This window comes from Hyla sarda, chromosome 7 (assembly GCF_029499605.1).
Source record: "Hyla sarda isolate aHylSar1 chromosome 7, aHylSar1.hap1, whole genome shotgun sequence".
Classification (NCBI taxonomy): domain Eukaryota; kingdom Metazoa; phylum Chordata; class Amphibia; order Anura; family Hylidae; genus Hyla; species Hyla sarda.
In genome coordinates this window covers 99,960,488-99,986,439 of record NC_079195.1, presented here as the reverse complement: position 1 = coordinate 99,986,439, position 25,952 = coordinate 99,960,488, and the positions used below count along the sequence as shown (strand labels likewise).

General features: G+C 43.0%; 1 protein-coding gene across 3 annotated transcripts in view; it reads right to left on the bottom strand.

Annotated features, from left to right (window-relative positions):
- The window catches only part of HECTD2 (HECT domain E3 ubiquitin protein ligase 2), a 132,432-nt gene that overhangs the window by 50,326 nt on the left and 56,154 nt on the right, over window positions 1–25,952 (bottom strand). For all 3 annotated transcript variants that reach the window (XM_056530213.1, XM_056530215.1, XM_056530214.1), the window contains exons 3-4: window positions 25,789–25,927; window positions 573–675 (exon numbers count right to left, since the gene is read on the bottom strand). In XM_056530213.1, the coding sequence (XP_056386188.1) occupies window positions 573–675; window positions 25,789–25,927 (242 nt within the window). The remainder of the gene's footprint in view (window positions 1–572; window positions 676–25,788; window positions 25,928–25,952) is intronic.

The window sequence follows — 25,952 nt, the reverse complement described above, 5'->3', positions numbered from 1 at the left end:
TGGCTGGATCCGCCCATCCGTTCGCCCGTAATCTTAGTTTTATTGAAAATCTGTCTGTAACTGGCACGGGCGGGGTTTCTGTAGCTTAACTGGCACGGACATCAGCGCCACCCGTCCGCAGTGCCGCACACTTATGAATATTCATCCCCCCTCCCTCCAGCTCTCCCTCTCTTCGCCGCTCCTAACTGGAGGGATGAATATTCATAAGCGGGCGGCACTGTGGCCGGCCGGCGCTGATGTCAGTGCCAGTTAAGCTACAGAAACCCCGCCTGTGCCAGTTACAGCCAGATTTCCAGGTATAATAAAACTAAGATTACGGGCGAACGGCCGGGCGGATCCGGCCAAGGTAGGGATCATAGGAATCAGCGTCTCCCACACTATCCATCAGTACCTGTGGTTAATGCGGGAGCAAACATGTGACAGTTTTCCTTTAAATTACTTAAAGCAAAGTATTTTCTGTGTTCCTGTATTCTTTATCACACTGGAGACCCTTTACATCCCAGTCTAGAATAATCTGTATAAACTCTTACTCACCATGCTCATAAAGGCTTGTACAGAAGGTTATAGATTACCTTGAATGCAGCATTTAACTCCACGAATGAATCAAAGGTGGTTAAATAGAAATCATGCACAGCTTTCCATTCTCCTGTGGATTTTGCTTTATCCAAGTCTGTCCTGTAAAAACACAATAGTCACAAGAATAAGTGTGGGGGTTATTATAAATTACTTATAACAACTATTTAATTCTCTATTGTTCAGACAAAAAATAAAACAGCTCCTTCAGTTATTAGACAAAAGGGATCAAGATTCCTAGAGGAATATTTCATACAATGCACTGGTAATTCAAGAGAGGTATTAAAAGAAATTCCCTAAAAACACCAAAACTGTACCTACAGAGCACAGCTGTAGATATGCCAGAGACAATGTTGTTTGATAATATTAAAATGATATATTATTTTTTTTATTTTTGTTTAGGTGAAACATACGGTACTTCTTTCTCCACATATCAGGTTCCTTTTCTCCACTCTCTCAACAATTTTTTTTCTCTCTCCCCAGTGTTTCATTTACATCCCAGTATATACATGGTTAATATCCATTAGTCTGCATTTTCCTTTGTATTCAGCAGGTGGGTTTGCTCTAATCGGGATCGGTCACTATTGCATTTAAAGGGGTACTCCGCTGCTCAGCATTTGGAACAAACTGTTCCGAATGCTGGAGCCGGGCGCTGGGAGTTTGTGACATCATAACCCTGCCCCCCTGATGACATCACATCCCGCCCCCTCAATGCAGGTCTATCGGAGGGGACGTGGTGGCCCTCCCGTAGACTTGAATTGAGGGGGCGGGGCATGACATTATGGGGGTGGGGTGGGCAGGTGGTCTATGATGTCACGAGCTCCCGGCGCCAGCTCCAGCATTTGGAACAATTTGTCCCAAATGCTGATTCATTGTAGGTCCATTTGAATTTAGACTATGACTAAGAGCACATAGGTACTGGAAACCCATCAGTCTGTGTGGTGACATGTTAATTTTGTTTAATGTTTTTTAATATCTTCTAAATAAAGAAACTAGTTTGTTTTTTTAGATGAACTTGCCAAGGATCTTTTTTGTTGTTCCTTTGAGGTAATAATTAATCTCTCCAGGTCCTTTATCAGACATACAACCCATATTATAAATGAATGAGGAAATGTGAAGGTTTTCTTTAGGTGTTATCCTTATATGTTTAATCAGAACAGAACAAGAAGAAAAATCTTATTATCCCTTTATATCACCTTCATCCAATCCGCCACATTCCACGATTCTTCTTTTTAGCCCACTGTAACCTTGTTTTCATCTGTGTCTTTATCAATGTTATGTTTCATTGTATTTTTCATATGTAAATCCCATTTTATTGAGCTGATTTCTTAGGTTCTAAAAGGCACATTTGCCTTATGTTTTCTATCCCTAGATTTAATTTTCTTTTTAGGACTCTCCTGTTTGGCCACATACTGTGTTGAGTGTGAGTTTGATGCAGAACCTGAATGGGGATATTTCAGATAAATTAAACAGTCGATGGCAGCCACGGAGACCTTTAGTAGCGCCTGGCTGCCGTGACAACCAATTGTTAGCAACTAGCAAATTGTTGGCATAAGGGGAGTTAAATGGTAAGACCGAGCTCTGATGCGGTCCACGGATGATGGGTTTCAGCTTTGGTTAGCAGCTAGCACCTGCCAGTTATGCAGCAGACTCCGCTACTGAGCCACTTCATAGTCCCCCCCCCCCCACCTGACACATTTTGTACATGTATGTTATATGTTCAGAAGGGGTTAGAATAAATATTTTATATTTTATATTTGTGATATGTATATATGTTATAAAGTAGTAAAGCTGACCATCATATAAGTGTGTGGTTTCTGGCAAAAGAGTTTGCTTCTAAGCATGTCAACAATTTGTCCCCAGCACGGTCCCAGCATGTTCTATTTGTTTCTGAACTGGCACAAGGCAAACTAAATGTCTTAATTTCTTTAGAAAGATAAAAGCAGCCACACAATTACTGTTATTTTCACCAGCCTTTTCTCCAACATTCACATTCTTTCACAGCCACTGACCTCTCATTTCACCTAATTCTATTTTTAACTTGTTTGTTCATTGTCCTTTTTGATTTGTTAATAGCTTAGCTATTAGGACATTGCCTGATACTTTGAACTAATTGTAAAGGCAGATGGGAACCTCCCGATGCTGATCCTATTGGCCAAGGCATGCAGACACCCTTAGACCACCGACCACAGGTTAACATGATCAAATATTCCAGTTGTCTGTTAGGCATAAATATTGAGCAATATACAATATGAATACATCAATATTTACTTTTTTTTATTTGTTTAGGGTTTTATTTATTTTAAAACTGCAAAAGGGAGTTGAATGTATGAAGCTATGGATTCTGCACTATAGGAATGGGTATTCAAAATCCTATCCACGTGTTCCAGACAGAGGACTTCGCCAAGGAAATCAAAAGAATGCTTAAAGGGGTACTACTGTGGAAAACTTTTTTTTTTTTCTAAATCAACTGGTGCCAGAAAGTTTAACAGATTTGTAAATCACTTCTATTAAAAAATCTTAATCCTTCCAGTACTTTTTAGGGGCTGTATACTAAAGAGAAATCCAAAAAGAAATTCATTTCCTGTGATGTCCTGACCACAGTGCTCTCTGCTGACCTCTGCTGTCCATTTTAGGAACTGTCCAGAGAAGCATATGTTTGCTATTGGGATTTTCTCCAGTTCCTAAAATGGACAGCAGAGGTCAGCAGAGAGCACTGTGGTCAGGACATCACAGGAAATGCATTTCTTTTTTTGGATTTCTCTAGTATACAGACCCTAAAAAGTACTGGAAGGATTAAGATTTTTTAATAGAAGTGATTTACAAATCTGTTTAACTTTCTGGCACCAGTTGATTTAAAAAAATAAATAAATAAAAAAAATTAAGTTTTCCACGGTAGTACCCCTTTAATATGATCATAGCTAGAGCGTAATCACTGTTGTGGAATGCCATAGATTTTAACATCAGATTTCATCCTTTGCAACACATTAGGTAAAATCCACGGAAAACCTGCAAGTAAGGCTAGGTTCACACTGAGGAATTTCTGGACAGAATTTCTGCTGGAGATCAAGCCGGCGGCACTAGGACCGCGCGGACTACCTTTCAGTCCCCATAGATGTCAATGAATTTCTGAGCAGACATCCCAAAATATCCGCCCAGAAATGCATTGCAGTCTATGGAGGAAGCAATGCAGTCTGCTCGGTCCTAGCGCTGCCGGCTCGATCTCCGGCAGAAATTCTGCCCAGAAATTCTGCAGTGTGAACCCAGCCTAAATGTGCCCCGCAAACAGATGAGGATGTGTTGAAGAGGTGTCTGACTGCAGGTTCCACCACCCCTTCTTATAGACAACACATGAATGTTCAGCAATGTATGAGGAGGTCAGGAGAGATAACTATTGGCCGAAAATCAGGCACTGCTCCTCACTTACAGTGAAACATGGTGGTGGCGGCATCATGCTGTGAGGTTTTTCAGCGGCTGAGACAGGAAGACTGGTCAGGGTTGAAGGAAAGCTGAATTAAGCAATACTCCTGAGTGGCCTAGCCAAAACTTTCATATGCTCATTATGGGTTTTTAAGAGCAGAATGGTGGGGGAAAACTAGAATTTTGCTAATTTTAGTACAAGGCCGCAACATCACATGCAACAAACTGTGTCTGTAGATGATTGAAATCCCCATAACTGTATCAAGTAATAAGCTGTTACCATGGGGAATGAGCATAACTACACAGTCATTTCTTTTCTGTTAAGGTCAATTGACATTTCAGAAAACTGGCCCACAGAGTGTGAAATTATATCATCCAGGAGCAACAATTCTGAAAGATAGTAGGGCTTAACAGAGTTATGTACATTTCTTTACTTAATAATAATGTACCATATGCGATTTTGTGGACATACAGTATAGATATTGGCAAGTAGTAAAAGGTTCCTGCATAAAACAGCTTAGAATATCCTGTTATGTAATCCTGTTAATAGACCTTTAAAAGGGTACTGAACATGAATTATCGGGAAGCTGTCGGCTGGGACTAAGGACTATAATTTGCTCCAATATAAAGAAGCCGGTTGGATGTAGACTGGTTGCTTTAAATGCAGACGTAGAACCACTTACTATAACTTGAAATAAATGGCCTGAAGATTAAACATTATGTAACAATATACAGTATGTGACCAAATGGTTTGTATGATCTAGCAGAAGTTACAGCTGCTTGTCTGCTTATATGTGACTTTCTTTAAAGGGGTACTCCACCCCTAGACATCTTATCAGATCTCCCTGCTGCATTCAACGTTCGTTTAGGGCGTAGGGCGCAGCGTCGGAGGCTTGTAATGTCACGGCCAAGCCCCCCTCAATGCAAGTCTATGGGAGGGGGCGTGACATCCGTCACGCCCCCTCCCATAGACTTGCATTGAGGGGGCGTGGCAGTGACATCACGAGTAGGGCGTGACCGTGATGTCACAGGCCTCCGCCCCGCATCGGCAGTCATCAGGCATGGAGCAAACTTCGCTCTGTGCATCGGATGTCTGGGGTGCCGCAGCCAAGATCGTGGGGTTCACCAGCAGTGGGACCCCCGCAATCAGACATCTTATCTCCAATACTTTGGATAGGGGATAAGATGTCTCGAGGTGGAGTAGCCCTTTAAAAGCAGGAAAGTGTAGACAGAAGTTATGGTGTTCTAATTCTTTGTAGGGGATGTGGCTGCTAGGATAGGGATACCAGTAATGATATACCAGCCACTGTGCAAACACAAAATATTACTGATAACAATACATTTTATTAATAGTTCGTAACAAAACACTAGGTTCCAATACCAGTAAACCACTTCCAAACCTGTAGCCATCCAAAAGAGGAGCACATCTCCTCAAGATCGATCTGAGAGTCTGGAAAAGCCAAAAGAAAGCCCAATTCATCTGCTTCTCAATCTGCAGCCATCTATACGAGCCCGAGAACAGGCCTGTACAGGGTAGACGTCAGCAAGACAGGAAATCTAGGCAGATTGAGTGTCTCCATTCTTAAATCTCTATGTATAATTAAGACCCTCAGTCCTGCACCATATGCATGGAGGACTGTGAGATCAGACAGCAAGCCAATGTATTCTGCCCACATAGTCCATCTGCCTTGCATTGCACACTGGACCCGGACAAATCCATGCTGTGCCCTGTGCCACTTTCATTGCTTTCAAATAAAAAGAAGGTGTAAGACTACTCTTAGCAATGAAGGAATACAAAAATACAGGTATTATCACTGTCACCCATACTCCATATGTTAATGGGCGTGAAAATACAGTGTGATCTGCTATTATTTTGCTATATTAGTTTATACCACATTAGGTATCAGAAGCCTTAAAGGGGTACTCCGGTGGAAAACTTTTCTTTTTTTTTAAATGAACTGGTGCCAGAAAGTTAAACAGATTTGTAAATTACTTCTATTAAAAAATCTTAATCCTTTCAGTACTTATTAGTCGCTGATTGCTACAGAGAAAAATCTTTATATTTATTTTTTTGTCTTGTCCACAGTGCTCCCTGCTGACACCTGATGCCCGTATCAGGAACTGTCCAGAGCAGGAGAAAATCTCCATAGCAAACTTATGCTGCCCTGGACAGTTCCTGACACAGACAGAGGTGTCAGCAGAGAGTATTGTGGACAAGACAAAAAAGAAATTAAAAAAGAAAATAATTTTCTCTGTAGCATACAGCGGCTAAAAAGAAATGGAAGGGTAAAGATTTTTTAATAGAAGTAATTTACAAATCTGTTTAACTTTCTGGCATCAGTTAATTAAAGAGTACCCCTTTAATCTTTCCAGTATTTATCAGCTGCTGTATGTTCCACAGGAAGTGCTTTTCTTTTTGAATTTCTTTCCTGTTTGACCACAGTGCTCTCTGCTGACACCTCTGTCCATTTCAGGAACTGTCCAGAGCAGGATAGGTTTGCTATGGGGATTTGCTTCTACTCTGAACAGTTCCTAAAATGGACAGAGGTGTCAGCAGAGAGCACTGTGGTCATACAGAAAGGGAATTCAAAAAGAAAATAACTTCCTGTGGAACATACAGCAGCTGATAAGTACTGGAAGGATTAAACTTTTTAAATAAAAGTCATTTACAAATCTGTTTAACTTTCTGGCACCAGTTGATAAAAAAAAAAGTTTTCCACTGGAATACCCCTTTAAAACAATATGTAGTAATCATAAAACAATATGAATATAAAAATAAATAATTCTACTTTTCTGCCACTCTGGATGTCAACTAGATAATCCAATCCCTGCTGAGACCTTGTATAAGGGAAATTGATGGCAGAGTAGTCCATACTAACCTTCCGGTACTGGGTTATAGTGTGGGTGACCCTGATCTTTTGCCTATGTTGCACTATGTTCGGTAGTGTACCTCTTGGTTAGAAATACCTCTACAACACACTTTGCCCAGTTAACAGACTGGATGGTTGTTTTGATGAATTGCCTGCCATCTAGGACATTCTGACCAAGCTGTTAGGTGGCGTTGGGAGCAATGGTTAAGTGAGGGCATGCAGACACAGCATACCGGCTCGGGATGGCCCACACAGACACTAACGTAGTAGAGAAGATTGTTTGATTGACTGACTGACAAAAACAAACAGCTCCCAGAGTTTCCTTGTCCAACATCCAGACACAGGAGACACAATGACTACACATCCTTGTCTCTTCACTGACCATTAGCAGGAACTTAGGTGGGGGAGATTTCTCAAAACTTGTCCAGAGGAAAAGTTGACCAGTTGCCCATAGATCAACCAATCAGCCCATAAAGCAACCAGATTGCTTCTTTCATTTTTCAGAGGCCTTTTCAAAAATGAAAGAAGCGATCTGATTGGTTGCTATGAATAAGTCAGCAATTTCCTGCGGACAGGTTTTGATAAATCTCCCCCACTTAACCCATTACATGTGCTCCATTTATAGTCAGCCATCATCGTCTTTGTTTGCAGTGTACAACGGTAGGATTCGAGTATGAAGGCCTTGTGGGGAGCGCTGCCTTTGTTATGGAGTGACATACTGCCTCTACTGCTGGGGTGATGCATTGGGGAATCATCATATACAACAGTCTGTCACCCATAACAGTGAGAAAAGCCACATGCGTTGCGGTTCATGGCTTCCAGCTGGCATTCCTCCTCCACACACACACACACAGCAAGGGTTTCCCAGGAATGTCTCCACCAGATTGCAACACATCCATGGCCTGCCTGGTAACCAGATTTATTGTCAATCAAACATTAAAGAGGTACTTTGCTGCTCAGCATTTGGACGAACTGTTCTGGACCCTGGAGCTGGGAACTTGTGACGTCATAGCCCCGCCCCCTCAAGACGTCCCACCCTGCCCTCTCAATGCAAGTCTATGGGAGGGGGCGTGACGGCCGTCACGCCCCCTCCCATAGACTTGCATTGAGGGGGTGGGGCATGACATCATGAGGGGGCGGGTTACCCAATAAACGTTTTTTTTTACTTTAACATACGAATCACATATTTCACCATTACATTCACATATATAGGGGGAGATTTATCATTGCTTTTAGAGCATTTTTTTTTGTCTATGTTTAGGCGCAGTTCAGGAGCAAGCAGCATATTTTGAGACTTTTACGCGCCTTTTGATATAGACAGTTTCACTCTTTTTGCCTACCCGTAGAACTTTTTCTATTTGACCATGCAGTAGTCACGTATTTATCATTTGTGACTTTTGTCAAAAGTCACTATTTTGTGCGCAAATAGTACTTTTATAGGCGCAAAGCTACACCACCTACCAGTAGGCGTGAGAATCACTTCTACCTTCCACAATTCATCCTTTAACCTCTTTTGGACGACAGCGTCCCACCCCCCTTCTATAACACATGCTCTGGAGCTGAGCGCGGGTCATAGTTGGGCAATCCTGGCAGCTATCTGCCACCAGGACCCATCTCTAATGCCAGACATCACCAATCACGGTGATGCCTGGCTTTAACCCCTTAGACACCACAATCAAATTTGATTGTAGCGTCTAAAATGCAAGTAAAAATGTCCCGGCAGCTCTGTGAAAGTAAATAAAAACACCTAACCTGTCAAATTCAGGACCCGGGAAAGTGTCTACTTCCCTCCCTCACAAGTGTCTAGAAAAAATGTATGTGGTAGAGCTCTTCCCACCGCAGCAGAGCTGCGCAAAAATCATAATCCTGCTGCACCTTCTTGATAAATAAGATGCACGCTAGTCAAACCCACCACCCAAATAAACATGGGAAAATAGACATTCTTTGATAAATCTGGGCCATAAAGTTTTATTCAATATCAATAACTCCCTCTTGGTGAATCACTAACCGATAACCCAGAAATATCGGGATTCATCTGGGAACTATAGCCTAAACTTAATAGATAGCAATATATATATATATATATATATATATATATATATATATATATATATATATGCTATCAGCTACAATACAACAGCGCTGGATATGCTGATCACAAATGACATAAAAGTTTACAATGCACTTAACTATAGCTCTTTGCATATATTTTCCTTTGTAACTAATCATATAACTATCCCTTGCATCCATTTTTCCAAGGATCCTTGATATCTTGTTCTTTAAATGGGCAGATCAGAGGGGGCCCTGACTCATAACATTTCTCCATTACCCAAAGCAGAGATAACAATTCTGTACTCATCAACATGATCAGTACTATAAGGGAAATGAGGGTTGCTCTAATAGTAGTATGTCTGCCCCCTGGTAGATTAGAAAGGCAACATTTTTTTTAATGAATACAACAATAAAAGACTAAAATGGAGCACAAGCTAATCTGCATTTTTCTCTGTAGTAAAGTTATCCTGTTCTATTTCCTGACAAGGGAATGTACATACACTTTACTATCTCTAGGTGGCACCAGAGTAGTGTTTTTACATCTAAATAAAATGGGGACATTCTGGAGGGTTCATTTGAGAATATTTTGCCTTATATCCCCTAAAATGTTGGGTAAAGCTATATGTCTATAGTTTATTAAAAACTTTAATTCCATATCTGACCCTTTTTCTAGGTAGATACTTTTGAAATCCCTTCAACAACAACAGAGATTTGTCAACTGCAAGATTTTTTTCTGTGGTATACGGGCTCACCAGAAGCGGAATAAAATTGTGTCACCCCATACTTAACAACCCCCCGCCCCCATAAAAAAAAAAAAAAGTTTTTGGCCAGTTGTGACAGATGAAAAATTCCAGTATAATAATCAAATATACCAACTGCCACAGAATGGGAAGCACTAAAGAAGTTTTCACCATTTAAAACTACAGCTCCCAGAATTACTTAAAGGGGTACTCCACTGGATAATATTTTCTTTTAAATAGTCTGGTGGCAGAAAGTTTAACAGATTTGTAAATTACTTCTATTTGAAAATCTTAATCCTTCCAGTACTTATCAGCTGCTGTATGCTCCACAGGAAGTTATTTTCTTTTTGAATTTCCTTTCTATTCTGACCAAAGTGCTCTCTGATGACATGACACCTGTGTTCATGTCAGGAACTGTCTGGAGCAGGATAGATTTGCTATGGGGATTTGCTCCTACTATGGACAGCTCCCAAAATGGACAGAGGTGTCAGCAGAGAGCACTGTGGTCAAGCAGAAAATAAATTAAAAAAGAAAAGAACTTCCTGTGGAGCATATAGCAGCTGATAAGTGGTGGGAGGATTAAGATTTTTAAATAGAAGTAATATACAAATCTGTAACTTTCTGGCAACAGTTGATTAAAAAATAAATGTTTTCCAACGGAGTACCCCTTTAAGCAGTGGTAAGGTTATGCTGGGTGTTGTAGTTTCACTCATCATAACTGCAGAACTTTCAAGTGACTACAGCTCTGATAGGATATACTGAGGAGAATACACAATAAGGGGTGCTGAGCGGTATGGTGCCACCCGGAGCGGCCTGCACCCCCCGCACCCCGGTCGCTGCACCACTGCTTATATAAGGGCAGCATCTCAGACACCAGTCCTGTCTCCATTTTAGCTAAAATTACAATATTTAAAATGAACCAGACTTTAGCTTTGTAAAGCAATAGTGCGTGGTGCAGATTGTGTTTAAAAGGGTACTCCAGCGCCAAACATCTTATCCCCTTATCAATAGGGGATAAGATGTTAGATCGCTAGGATCCCACCTCTGGGGACAGTCGTGATGAGTGTCATGTTTTTTTTCCCGTACTCTTCTTTTCTGCTCTGTGGCTGATGATGGGCAGTGCAGGGGACGGAGTATCGTGACGTCATGGCTCCGCCCCCTTGTACGTTACGCCCCGCGACCTCAATGCAAGTCTATGGGAGGGGGCGTGGCGGCCGTCACGCCCCCTCCCATTGACTTGCATTGAGGGGGCGGGGCATGGCATCACAAGGGGCCAAGCCATGATGCCACAATACTCCGTCCCCTGCACCGCTCGTCATCAGACACAGAGCTATCCTCGCTCTGTGCAGCTGAAAAACGGGGGTGCTGCAGGAGAGATCATGGAGGTCCCCAGAGGCGGGATTCCTGGAATCGAACATCTTATCCCCTATCCTTTTGATAGGGGGATGAGATGTTTAGCGCCGGAGTACCCCTTTAAGCCTTTTGTCAGTGGCAGACATCAGGATTATTTCCCAACATATATGTCTAACATATGCCAGTGTAAGTATGCAGTTGCATACATCATCCAGAGGGTCTGGTGGTAGTTGTAGTAGCCAGCGGAGAACAGGCAGTGGTGGACTGGGGGAGGTTGTACAAGCCAGCGGACAACAGGGGTGGTGGACTGATCACAGATGTAGCCAGCGGACAGCAGACATTGGTGGACTAATGATAGTTGTAATCAGTACAATAAAAAAATTATTAAAAAAAAAGAGTAAGTGGGCACGGCAGTCAATCACAAAGTTCAAGTGTGCACTGTATTGCCACTACTGGGCCAGATATGGTCAGCTCAAACAGCAGCGGTGCTCCATGTTAATGTAGTATGTAGCATCAATCAATTTCAACAAGAAGAGTACGGTAAAGAAACATGGCACTCACCACAACTGTAATCTTGCATTGGATGTTCGTTTGCCGCAATAAACATCCAACGCAAGATTACAGTCGTGGTGGGTGCCATGATTCTTTTCCATGCTCTTCTTCTTGAAATACTTGTAATCAGGCCTTGTGTTTCTGCTCCATTTGCTTATGTAGAGCCGTAGTTCCTAGACTCGGACCTTGCTAGAGCTGGGCGGTATGACCAAAAATGTGTATCACTGTATTTTTGTAAGTTATGGGGGTTCCATGGTATTTAACATTTTCCACCATCCCCATCATGTGACCTGTGGGCGCTGCTTCTCTAAACCCGCCCCCCCTCCTCCCCTTTTATGAGCCCAGCGCTGCGCTTTCCCCCATATCGGGGAACTAATCATATGTCACCTGCAAGCGCTGCTCTCTCGGTCCTCCTGTGAGTTGCGGGCTGCCGGCGCTGGAAATCTGTGCTGTACTACATATTCTTTGTGCCTGGGCTGCAAAAATAAACAAAATAAACTTTCTCATCTTCTTACGTTCCCCCGGTAATGGCCTCATGCTGGGGATGGGAAGGTCACAGAGCAGTCAACCTATCACCAGCCGCAGCGATATCCCGCCTCGGTCGGTGATAGGCTGAGCGCACTGTCATGTAAGGAGCAGGCCAGCTTCTTACATGACAGTGCACTCAGCCTATCACCGACCGAGGCGGGATATCGATGTGGTCGGTGATAGGCTGGCGGCTCTGTGACATTTCCATCCCCAGCGTGAGGCCGTTACCGGAGGAACGTAGGAAGGTGAGAAAGTTTTTTTTGTTTATTTTTGCAGCCCAGGCACAAGGAATATGTAGTACAGCACAGATTTCCAGCGCTGGCGGCCCGCAACTCACAGGAGGACAGAGAGAGCAGCGCTTGCAGGTGACTTATGATAAGTTCCCTGATGTGGGGGACAGCGCAGCGCTGGGCTGATAATTCATTGGCCGGGGGGGGGGGGGGGGGGCGCAGAACAGCCCCCGGGGGTCACATATGATTAGTTCCCGTGCTGCGGTTGATAATTCATTCATGGGAGGGGGAGCGGCCCAACCGGTATTGTGGTATGGGAAAAATTCATATTGTGCAGGAAAAAAAATAAATCGGTATTCGGTATGAACCGCTATACCGCCCAGCATTAACCTTGGCTACGCCTATGCCTTACTTTCTGTTTGCAGAGACCGCACTATGCCATATTTTCTGCTTCTGGAATGAATGGCAGACAGACACACCATCACCTGACTGTGCCCCTCCTCTGGAATTTTTTTTTCTTTTTTTCTAAAGCCTAAAAATGCAGCAGTGTCGTCTTTACCTGCTCATGAGCTGATCATACCAGCAGGCCTAGGTCTGGTACAATTGACAGATGTTCTAGACCTACCTCAGATCATCTCTGACAGTACCCGCTTCCCACGTCATCTGCTTCACATGTCCTGTCCAAAACTAGATCATAATGATCAAACGCCTCCTCCTTGTCGCCACCACCCCTCTCAGTATTGGACAGGACTTGGAAAGCAGGTGACGAGGAGATGACGTGATCATGGGCTCCTTGAACGAGGAGATGAGGTGTGTAATAATGGTCTCCTTGAACGAGGAGATGAGGTGTGTGATCATGGGCTCCTTGAACGAGGAGATGAGGTGTGTGATCATGGATAACATTTGCTTGCTGATGCTGCTGTTACTACTAACATCAGGCACCAGGCTGCTTCTACCTGTACTGGGCCTGTGCAAATGGGTGGTGCTCACAGTGCTGGCACTGCCACCAACATGCTTACTGGAAGAGGACATGGCAGGGGAAGCCTTTCCTCTACCCCATCTTCGCCCAATCATTCCTTTACAAGACTTAATTTTTTTTGTCACTCACCAACCTGTCAAGTGGTGTGTCAACCACCAGTGAACTTTTACTCTCACCGCTAGAAATGAAGTTTTTTTTTGTTTAACCCAGTTAGCAATGCTCTATATTTGGTTAAACCCAGAAAATACAGGTAATACACAGGTCAGTCCACTGCACAATGCTTTGCTCCGATTGCTTTGTGTTGTAGTGTTATAGCTTTATGTGGGCTTCTTGTGCAGTCGTACTGCTGGCATTTGTAGTGCAGCAGAATCACTGCACACAATAATGCAGGCATGCCTACTACACAACGCTTTTTTATAAATTGCTTTGTAGCAGTATGAAAGCAAAGCTTTCTATGGACTTGTACAGTCCCACTGTTGGGATTTGTAGTGCAGCAACTGGACACTATTGCACAATTCTTTGCTAAAATTGATTTGTATTTTAGTGTTAAAACATTATGGGATCAGTAGTTCGACAGAGTTGTTCTGTGCATTGCTCAGCTTTCTCCCCCAAGATGGTGTCCACAAGGCAGCAAATGGGGTTTTATCAGTCTCTTAAAACCAACCATTTGCTGTCTCCTGATTGGCCTGTATTGAGCTGTATACAACATAATGCAAGCAATGATTGGCTAGCCTGTGGTCATGTGATCTTGTTGCAAGCTGCAAAGTATTCTGAGTTACCTTAAAGTCATCTCAGTGCTCATACTTCCTCACCCTATGCTGAATTGGCATCAAAACGCTATGTGTTCCTCATTTGTTCTCCTACAATAGCGCCATTACCATGCGAGCTCGTCAAAGTTCTAATGTTCGCCAAACCTCATTTTAGGCAATCTTCTGAGTGAGACTGGATATTACGTCTTTGCTCGCTCATCTCTAGTTAAAACCATCTTGGCCTCTTTTCTGTTAATCTCTAAGCATTATGGTAGATGTGCTGGCTATCATTAAAGCAAATACCACCGAGAATTTAATATTCCCTTCAGGCACGGCTCTATTCTTATAATATATATCAACACAGTGAAAAATATACATTAGTTGTTCTATCACAGTCGAGTCGTGTGTGTCCTGCAAACTGACCGTAATTATCTGAAATCTGTGTCTGCGAAAGAAAATGGCTTTTCTAAGAGTAAAGAAATAGAAAAAAAATCAGCCCTATGGGTAAATGCTTGTGTCGTGACTTTCTACTTTCGATCATAAAATGTGATGAGACCTTTGAGCCACCACACCGCAGATCTGTCATTTTCCCCTAGTGAGACTTTTTATTTTTTATTTTAACACTAACTGTGAAAAAAAGACATTAAGGTTTATTTTTAACTATCCTCTACAGTCATAAAAAGCTACTACCAAGAGTGTTTCACAATAGGCTCTTTACTATATAAGCATTTTTTTTTTTTTAGCATATTCCTATACCTTATACCAAATTCTAAACTAGTATACTAGCATGACAACACCTGATCTGTATGTAAGGGGGTATAATGTTTTTTTTTTCTTTTTCATATTTTAAGATGATCGAATAAATTTGGGACTTTTAGCATTTATTTTCTATTGGGAGCTGGATGTTATTTACACTATTTTTTGGTATATGTTGTAGTCCCCCTTAATAAAGGAAACTTGTCATCAGGTTCATGCTGCCTGAGGACCTGGTGGCTTCTCCCTGTCGCAGAGGTGACATACATCACACTGCTGCTCAGTCTATCGCTGGCCGATAATAATAATGGCTTAAGATTTTTCTCCACGAGATATCTCCTTTAATACATAGAGCTCTCTCTATACAAACATGGATAGATTGGAGGGAGAGGATGAAGTAATAGGGATCAGCATGATGACCCCTAGTTCAGGCAGCAGTGGCTGAGCGTGTTTCACTGTGCTGGCAGTATGGTGTCCCAAATTTTTCTGTCTTTTACAGAAGGGCAAAAATGAAAATAAATGATGTGGCGCTCACAAACAAAACAACACGAGGTTAAGGCTACATTCATATCTCGTTTTGTACATATGGGTGCCGGATGCGGCTGGGGGAGGGGAAAACCGGGCGCTTCCGTACCGCAGCAGGATCAGCCCGTAACTCCATTTACTTTAATGAGCTGACCGGAGTCAAACGGTGACTCTGGTCAACTCAGTTTTGACCCGTATGCAGTTTCCTGACCGGACCTCAAACCGTAGTATACTACGGTTTTAGGTCCGGTCCAAAAGCGGATACGGGTCAAAACTGAGCCGACCGAAGTCACCGTTTGACTCCGGTCAGCTCATTAAAGTAAATGGAGTTACGGGCTGATCCGGCTGGGGTATGGGAGCACCCGGTTTTCCCCTCCCCCAGCCGGATCCAGCGCCCGTATGTACAAAACGAGATGTGATACAGCCCAACTGTGGCCCTCTCACCCAGCAAGGAGGGAAAAGGAAATAAACATATATTAAATAGTCACAGTCCTCAGTGTTTCACCTACAAGAGGTGTATGATGGAAATTGATACCAACCAAATAGTGGTGAAAGATATATTTATTATTCACCTATTTTACACAAAATAATATCACATCAAAATGACACATAAAAACGGTCCGCAGGGCCCTTGCGGTATTAAAAATGGCTAATCTATAAAATATAGAATATTAAGAAAAAACCCAGTATAGCATCAATGGTGTTGCATGAATTAGGATAAATGCGAAAAGTGGTGTCCACCTGTGACAAAAATAAAAATTAAAAAATGTCCACCTGTAAAAAATGGGAATGTCCACCTTGCAATAGAGGATGAAAAAGTCCACCTAAGTGAAAAGGATATATCCACCTATGGAGTGAATTCCACCTGGATAGGCAACAAGGTAAACAGTCCTGTATAGATCACAAGATACAGTGCCGAACACACAAGCGAGCAATCTCCACAATAGCTGCTAGACGTTGCAATGTCTGCAATTCCACTTGCCAATAGATGACACAGTACACAAGTCTGTGAAAGAAAACGATCTGTCCGGCACTATGTGCCACTCACCGCTCCACGACGGGACTGCGGTCCATCTCCGGAGCTCTAGCCGGCGGCAGATGGTAGCCACGAGCATCCGAGCACCTGCCGGCGTCTGTGTTGTTTCTCGCGGCTGCACGCTAGCGAGTAGAGATGAGCGAACTTACAGTAAATTCGATTCGTCACGAACTTCTCGGCTCGGCGGTTGCTGACTTTTCCTGCATAAATTAGTTCAACTTTCCGGTGCTCCGGTGGGCTGGAAAAGGTGGATACAGTCCTAGGAAAGAGTCTCCTAGGACTGTATCCACCTTTTCCAGCCCACCGGAGCACCGGAAAGCTGAACTAATTTATGCAGGAAAAGTCATCAACTGCCGAGCCGAGAAGTTCGTGACTAGAGATGAGCGAACTTACAGTAAATTCGATTTGTCACGAACTTCTCGGCTCGGCAGTTGATGACTTTTCCTGCATAAATTAGTTCAGCTTTCAGGTGCTCCGGTGGGCTGGAAAAGGTGGATACAGTCCTAGGAGACTCTTTCCTAGGACTGTATCCACCTTTTCCAGCCCACCGGAGCACCTGAAGGCTGAACTAATTTACGCAGGATAAGGATCAACTGCCGAGCCGAGAAGTTCGTGACGAATCGAATTTACTGTAAGTTTGCTCATCTCTACTAGCGAGCTTCCGGTCTCGGCGGTCAGCTGATTGCAGGTCAGCTATCCCGGGACTTGTCGTTTCATCAGATGGTCGCGCTCGTGGATGGCAGTAGTAGCTTTCAGATGTATTTTGATTGTGGGGAGTGCTTGTGTCGACCCAGATGGCACTGGTGGTAAGGTTCACACCACAGTAGCTGCAGCAGTCCTTCACCAAACTCGTTTCGTGGTATGTAAGATTAAAGGGGTATTACAGGAAAAAACTGTCTACGTAATCTCTGATGACACGAGTCTCGGGAAACGCCCAGTTTAGAAGCAAATTCCCATAGCAAACCTCTTCTAAACTGGGCGGTTCCCGAGACACGTGTCATCAGAAAAGAACAACCTAAACTTCAGAAGCTCATAAGTAATGAAAGGATTAAGATTTTTTAATAGAAGTAATTTACAAATCTGTTTAACTTTCTGGAGCCAGTTGATATATAAAAAAAAGTTTTTTTCCTGGATAACCCCTTTAAATCTGAACCCCTTCCTCAGTGGTGTATCTTTTACAGAAGGGCACCAACAATTTTGTGCACGTCTGTAAGGTCCCATATCACCTGTGACCAACTGGCCAAACATTAAACTATGCCGAAACCTGCACCTAGAAGGTTCTATCCAGAAAGCTACTGGGGCACCAAAGTGATTTGGGTTTAATAAGCCTGAAGTTGACATATGATCCTCTCCAGCATAAAATTCCTTATATAGTCAACCTGCATGCAACCACTTGCTGCGACTTGCACTCTGTTCTGCCACAACCACAAATGTGGTTATTGACCATTGCGTTCTGCCCCCAGAGGTACAAATTGTACCTGGCTGCTCAGTACATGGCAGAATTACAAAACAACGTCAAAAAGAATTACACGCCATTTTTCGTACTTCCAGAATCATCCTTCATTTTTGAACACTAGTGTAGACATATCAAATAGTACTTTATGATTGTAAGTAAATGTCCCATTGTCTGTTAGCTCTTGGCCACTTTAGTATGAACGTTACAGAGAGCTATTCCCATTTACTATAATAGCACTGGATGTGCATGCTGCCAACAAAATTACGAAAGCTTTAACTTTGAAAAAGTCCCATTACATTACACCAAGGTTGAGATTCAGTTTAACCTTTTTGCTGCAATTACTTTTAAAGCCATTTCTGTTCACATTAACAATGAAGCAGCAGCTCAAATACGCTTGAACTACTGCTTACCAACAAACACCACATCTGGTAGCTGGCCCTACGTGGTCATATGTAGCTTAAGTATTGTTACCTGCCGGGAGATGATGGACTTCAACACTTTCAATCCAAAATAATGAATGTATCTTCAATAAATGCACTGAAGCGTTAGAAGAGAATACGGCACTCACTCACCAAGTACGGTTAAAATCTTCTTTATTTCGGAGCTTTACACAAACGGTGACAGACTTCAATGTAAGCGGGGAGCACAAGAGACGCCGCTCTCAATGCAGGGGGCGTACACCAGACGACTCGTTTCGCGCCACTGGCGGACGCTTCTTCCGGTCAGCAGGCTGACCGGAAGAAGCGTCCGCCAGTGACGCGAAACTAGTTGTTTGGTGTACGCCCCCTGCATTGAACGCCGTCTCTCGTGCTCCCCGCTTACATTGAAGTCTGTCACCGTTTGTGTAAAGCTCCGAAATAAAGAAGATTTTAACCGTACTTGGCGAGTGAGTGCCGCATTCTCTTCTAACGCTTCAGTGCATTTATTGAAGATACATTTGGATACTACTGTCTTTTTCATTGAACGCTAGCACCCACACCTTCAGCGGACTTGTTCGCCCTTCGCATGAGATACAATGTTTCACAGCACACAGAGTGGGAGATTGATACAATTAAGTAACTGATCCGATATTTTGTACTGCAGTGCCTACTTCACACTAGTTTATAGACTGCCAAAATAATGAATAGAGAAGAGTTTTTTTTCTTCAGAGTTTATTCTCTTACATCAATAAGAGCCTTCATTAACCCCTTAAGGACGCAGCCAATTTTATTTTTCCCCTAGCCTTCTAAGGGCCATAACTCCATATTTCCATCCACACCCATTGTGTTTTTTGCCCAATTGTACTTTTTAATGACTCATTTTGCCATATACTGTATTGCAAAAACAAACAAATATTTGTGTGGGGAAAAAAAAAAGAAATTCTGCCAACTTTGGAGGGTTTCGTTTCCACGCTGTAAACTTTACGGTAAAAATGACATGTTTTCATTATTCTGTGGGTCAATATGATTAAAATGATACTCATGTTTAGATACTGTTCTATTAGTGTAAAAAAAAACACACTATTTTTTATTTTACAAAATAAGTATAGTATTTAAAGTTGCCCTGTTTTGACCTCCTATAACTTTCTAATTTTTTCGCATACAGGGCTGTTTAAAGGCTCATATTTTGCGCCATAATCTGTATTTTTTGGGTACCATCATGTTTTATTCATTTATTTATTTATTTTTGGAATGTGATGTGACAGAAAAGCAGCATTGTTTGACTTTTTTCTTTTTTTACGTTCGCACTTAACATTATATGATATCGGTTTGTGGAAGCGCAAGAGCTGCGCGAAACAGTGCTTCCCTGAGACCTCTGCTCCTTACATCCTGCCCGCCGAAGTGATGAATTAGCACAGTTTACTTCAATATAGTTGCCTGGATGGTGAGTGCTGGATACTGTCAATTTCTCATTCTTTGCTTTACACTTAACATTACATTTTGATAGTTTGGGCATTAACGCACATGGCGATATCAAATATTTGTATTAATTCCTTGTGCTCGCTTCATGTACAGGACATAAATGTAATTCCTGGTGCATCAAGTACCAGAGTACTAGGACGTACATTTACGCCATATGTCCTTAAGGGGTGTAAAGGCTTTGTCAGGGATCTTAGACTGGTGACTAGAATTTGGCGAATGTACAGTATGGTTCGACAAACCCAAATCTAATGAATTAGCTGCCGATTCATTTAGTCTTATAAAAGTTGTTCCATTTCCAGAAAATCTGGACTGCTTTATTTCAAAAATCTTCAGATAATAGAAACATTTAAAAAAAAACTGTACGACTATGACTTTTAAAAGACTGATTTATTCGACAGTCGAATCAATAGATTAGGGTTCAGTGAATCTTCCTGTATATTGGCTTAACTCTACTGATAACCTTTGCTTAGGATAGACGATTATTTGAACACCATCAATGTAGTTTCCTGTAAAGACCTGGTTACGTAATAATACGAACATATTTATATATAGAGTCATAATAAAAACATGAGATTTTACTCATTAGCATCAAAGCTTTGATATTACCAAGGATAGAATTATGATACCATTACTGCCAATCAAACAACAATTTAATAATAACTGTACTGTGTGCGCCAAATTCCACTGACAGGGTAAATACAGAGCTAGGGGTTTGATCACATTGCCGTTGGGCTGTGGTAAATGGAACTCCATCAGCTTGTCTATTGGAATGATGTGAGTTGAGAAAAAAAAAAAAGAGCATGTCCTATTTTTTTCTCCACTTCACTCCGACAAAATACCGAATCCCCGATGGACTATACTCAAGTCAAAGGGATCCATCCGGACCTGGTGTATTGTAGTAATTGTAGTACAGTTGTGCTCCAACCCATTTGGGTCCGCTTGGAGCAAAAAAATAAAAAAGGCGGATGGGCTGAGAAGGCCTGAGCACAACGGCAATGTGAACTTAGCCTTATTTATGCTTCTGAAATGTAAGTGGAAATTGTTGCGTTATGCATCATCTGCATGTATCCAACTTCAGCAGAAAGAAAAGCTATAATCCAGAGAGTGACTGACTCTAAAGACAATCACATGGTTGGATAAAGCCTGTATTTTCAGGATGTAAACCTTAATGAAAGGCTAGGGACAGAGCCTTATACCTAATTTCCTGCTTAACAGATTGCCGTCATGCTGCCATTTCATATCACGCTTCAGCCATATTCCGATATGGAGCTTGGCATACAGAGCAAAGGCTAATAAGATTGGACATGTTTTTATGACACAACACTGTCACACTTGCTGAGTGACGCATTGGACATGACAAAGAGCTTAATTTGAGCCATTTTATTAACCACTTTAGGACTGGGTAAATTTTTTGTTTTAGTGTTTTAGTTCTATCCTTCTCTCCTTTTAATAGCAATAATTTATTTTTTCATCTACAGACCCCTATGAGGGCTTGTTTTTTGCGGAACCAATGGTACTATTGTGGTGATATCCTTCATTTTTCTATAAAGTATGCTGTGAAACGAAAAAAAATAATAATTGTGAGGTGAAAATGAAAAAATAAAAATGTGTGTGCAGTGTGTGTGTGTGTGTTTGGTTATTTTTTAACATCCATCATGCTCTCAAACTGACAAAGGACAGCATACTTGTCCTGTGTCATCGACGTCAAGTGGTTAAAAGCACAGGAAGCATAATAGAGACCTTCTGAATACTAATGTGCATGCCCTATTTCAGTTTTTCTTTTTAATAAACTAACAAGAATTGTAACATTCTGTTGTCATTTTGTTATCATGGGGCATGGAGTCCAGAATGATGGGGGGAAACTGGATTATTTTAGCACTAGTCCACAATTTCCATTGTGTGTGTGTGTATTGGGGGGCAGTTGGTTACGGGGGCTGGGGTTTTATTAACGCCCTTCATGCCCTCAAATCGACAAAGGACAAATATATTTGTCCTGTGTCATCCAGTGGTTAAAAGCACAGGAAGCATAAAAGAGACCTTATAAATCAGGGGTTTCAAACTCCCGGCCTGCTAAACAAAATTTTGCAGCCGCACCAGGGATCTGGAATTTGTATCACCCGATGCCCAGGACATGCAGTTCCGGGCACCAGGCAGGTGATTTCTTCAGGCATTTAGCCCTGCTTTGGGCAAGCAGGGCTAAATGCGGGAAGACTTCACACACTTCGCCAAACACTGCTACATGGGACCCGGTGCACATATGACGGGGCAACAAGTCTTGCCCTGTTACTAAACTGCTACTTACACCTGCCTGCGGGGACTTCCTGGTGGAGGTGCGCGTGGTGAGTGACATCGCAAGTGTCGCACAGGGACGCCGACGTCCTGGGCAGCGCGTGCAATGACATCACTTATAGCGCGCACCTCGGCCAGGAAGTCCCCGCAGGCAGATGTAAGTAGCGCTGTCCAGGTGGGGAATCTGTGCTACGGCTACCTAATGTGGGGAATCTGACCTAAGGCTACCTAATGTGGGGAAACTGTGCTACCTAATGTGTGAGAACTGTGCTACGGCTACCTAATGTGGGGAATCTATGCTAAGGCTACCTAATGTGGGGAAACTGTGCTAAGGCTACCTAATGTGGGGAATCTATGCTAAGAAGAGGATGCGCCGCCAAGTCCCTTCCGGTCCCAGGCTCCACTTGGGGCAGTTCTTGTCCTAGATGGCCACACAAACAGGCTGCGCATTGTTTGCACATGCGCAGGTGAGTTACTCACAGACGATCAGCTGTGAGTGCACGCGATCACTTATGGGATTGCCATGCAGCCGCAAATGCAGCGTTTACAAACACTGGGACGGAGCGTGGACCCACTGCGATCGCTACATCCACGGTGAGCTTTCATATATCAGACACCAGCATCACTGCTATGGAGTCCCCCCTACTGTAATACCCCAATTGGACAGGACCTATCACTTTGTAATAAGGAGATAGATTGTATATTTATATGTTTGACCGTTGTCAGATCACATGGTCACAGCTCCAGCCTATGAAATGTAGAGGGCTGGCTTAATGATGATTACTGCATTGTTTACACTTGTGTTTCCGCCTATCACGTATCTTTGTTACCTTTTTAAGATTGAAGTTTGTATCCTTGTACATGCTTGAAAAAGGCTTGTTAGCCGAAACGTCGCACTTTATGCTCTGATACAATAAAGACCTTTCAGCCTGCATTCTGCTGGACCTCGAGACTGGTGCTGTTTCCTTGAGGGGAGAGTTGTACATGTTGTGGTTTCCGTTATGAACAGAAGCTACGAAGCTTTGCCAGATCCATCAAACAATTTCCAAAGCAGTGCAATGGAACTAACCGACTTAGGCTACATTCACATCCCGATTTTGCCATACTGTTTTGCCTCAAAAACCTGCCTTAAAAACTGCCCAAACTGTATGCAAACGTGTGCTATGAATTTAAACTGCACACAGCTTTGAACCATATGTCCTGTCATTTTAGATGTCCAGTTGCATCAGTTTTTGATAAGAAAAATTAATTAAAAAAATAAAATTGTATATGTTTTTTGGGTTAACACTTTCTTGCAATAGTTCTGTTTTCTTAAAATTCAAGAAAAAAAAATGTATCCCAAAAACCCTATGCCACCCATCCGTTTTTTATTGACTTCATTTAAATAAAATTAAAAAAATAATTAAAAAAGGTACACGGTTTGTATATGGTGTTTAAACAGGACACAAACCTGTAGTAGATTGGAAAAAAAAAAAAACGCACAAAGCCGTATATGACCAAAAACGGGAGGTCAATGTATATGGTTTTCTATACGGTTGTAAATGTTTTTCCTATACAAAACCGTATACCGGAACCATATAGCAAAATTGTGATGTGAATGCAGCCGTATTATGGGTTCTACTATCACATATGTCGGTAAAAATAGCCATGATAGAATAGCCAGAAAACTCTGAGGGACCCCATGATAAAGTTAATAGGGTCCGTTGTGTGCCTTTGGTATTTCCGTTTTGACAGAGATAGTGTTGTGGCCTCCATTACAGGCATAATACCTTCTAGCCAATGTGGAGGCTGCAGCTTTAGAATGTCTCAGAACGGCATAGCTTGACTACTGCCAAGCAGCTTTCTTCTCTCATTCCTCAGCACAGTGCCAATTCACTCTGAGCGGTACAGCACAGTCGTGTGGTTGCTACAGATACGCTGCCTAACAAACAGTATATTCAATGGGGCTGTCAGGCACTATGTCACTAGCAACAAGTATGTCTCATATCACTCCTCAACTCAATGTAAAACTGCCGTATAACTGGGGGAAGGTAAAGGGGCCTAGGGGGCTTGAAACCATGCTTTTATCTTACTGCCATATTAACTGTATTAAGCATAAATGTACATGGAGACACTGCATGCCATTGCCACATTGCTATACTTAAGAACCTAGACAGTTCATATTAACAATTGTGTGAGAATAGAGTGCTGACGTATCCATTTATGGAAAAGCACAGGTCCCATTACTTTAAAGTGTACCTGTCGTCAACAAAAACATTTTTATATAATGTAGATAATACCATCATATGTATATTTGTAATATACATTGGTTAAAAAATGTGTATATTTTTGTCCCTGCAGCTATTACCTGTGTGTCTCTATGAGGAGTCCAAATACAGGAAGTGAGGGTGGACAAGCAGGGCTCCGTGCACCGAGGACAAGCAGGGCTCCGTGCACCGAGGACAAGCAGGGCTCCGTGCACCGAGGACAAGCAGGGCTCCGTGCACCGAGGACAAGCAGGGCTCCGTGCACCGAGGACAAGCAGGGCTCCGTGCACCGAGGACAAGCAGGGCTCCGTGCACCGAGGACAAGCAGGGCTCCGTGCACCGAGGACAAGCAGGGCTCCGTGCACCGAGGACAAGCAGGGCTCCGTGCACCGAGGACAAGCAGGGCTCCGTGCACCGAGGACAAGCAGGGCTCCGTGCACCGAGGACAAGCAGGGCTCCGTGCACCGAGGACAAGCAGGGCTCCGTGCACCGAGGACAAGCAGGGCTCCGTGCACCGAGGACAAGCAGGGCTCCGTGCACCGAGGACAAGCAGGGCTCCGTGCACCGAGGACAAGCAGCGCTCCGTGCACAGAGGACAAGCAGGGCTCCGTGCACCGAGGACAAGCAGGGCTCCGTGCACCGAGGACAAGCAGGGCTCCGTGCACCGAGGACAAGCAGGGCTCCGTGCACCGAGGACAAGCAGGGCTCCGTGCACCGAGGACAAGCAGGGCTCCGTGCACCGAGGACAAGCAGGGCTCTGCGCACCGAGGACAAGCAGGGCTCTGTGCACCGAGGACAAGCAGGGCTCTGCACTGAGGACAAGAAGGGCTCTGTACACTGAGGACAAGCAGGGCTCTGCACTGAGGACAAGAAGGGCTCTGTACACTGAGGACAAGCAGGGCTCTGTGCACCGAGGACAAGCAGGGCTCTGCACTGAGGACAAGAAGGGCTCTGTACACTGAGGACAAGCAGGGCTCTGTACACTGAGGACAAGCAGGGCTCTGTACACTGAGGACAAGCAGGGCTCTGTACACTGAGGACAAGCAGGGCTCTGCACTGAGGATCTATGACACGCTCTGGACTCAAATCAGGATGATTGACAAGCCAGGAGTCTGCACAGAGCCCGGCTTGTCCTGTCCTCACTTCCTGTATTTGGATACTCACAGAGACACACATGTAATAGCTACAGGGACAGCATTTTTTCACCCAAAAATATACACAGTTTTTAATCAATGTATAATACAAATATACATGTAATGGTATTATCTACATTACATAAAAAGTTTTTGTTGACGACTGGTACACTTTAAATAGCTGAAACTCAGTCAGCTGGTGACCAAACTGTTTGGGTCATTTAAAAATTTTTATTTTTGTGTATACGTGTTTTGTCTTAGACTGTAGCACACCACATTTTTGAGTCTGAGCACACATAATAATGTTGGATAGTGTTTCCTAGCCTGGTTAGGCATTCTCTAAAACACAACAAAACTATTTGCCAACATAAAAATGATCTTTTTTCAAACACTTTGAACTCACTGGAAATCCTTTAGAGTCTTGTTCCGCACTGGAATGGGAGGTTCGGGCAAGATAGGCGCTTTCATCTCTGCAGGTAGTGTATCAATGGAGATACGCTGCTTTTGTCGAACATCAAGGCATATTGGTGGAAGGTCCCTTACTGAAAAAAAGGAGAATGTTCCATT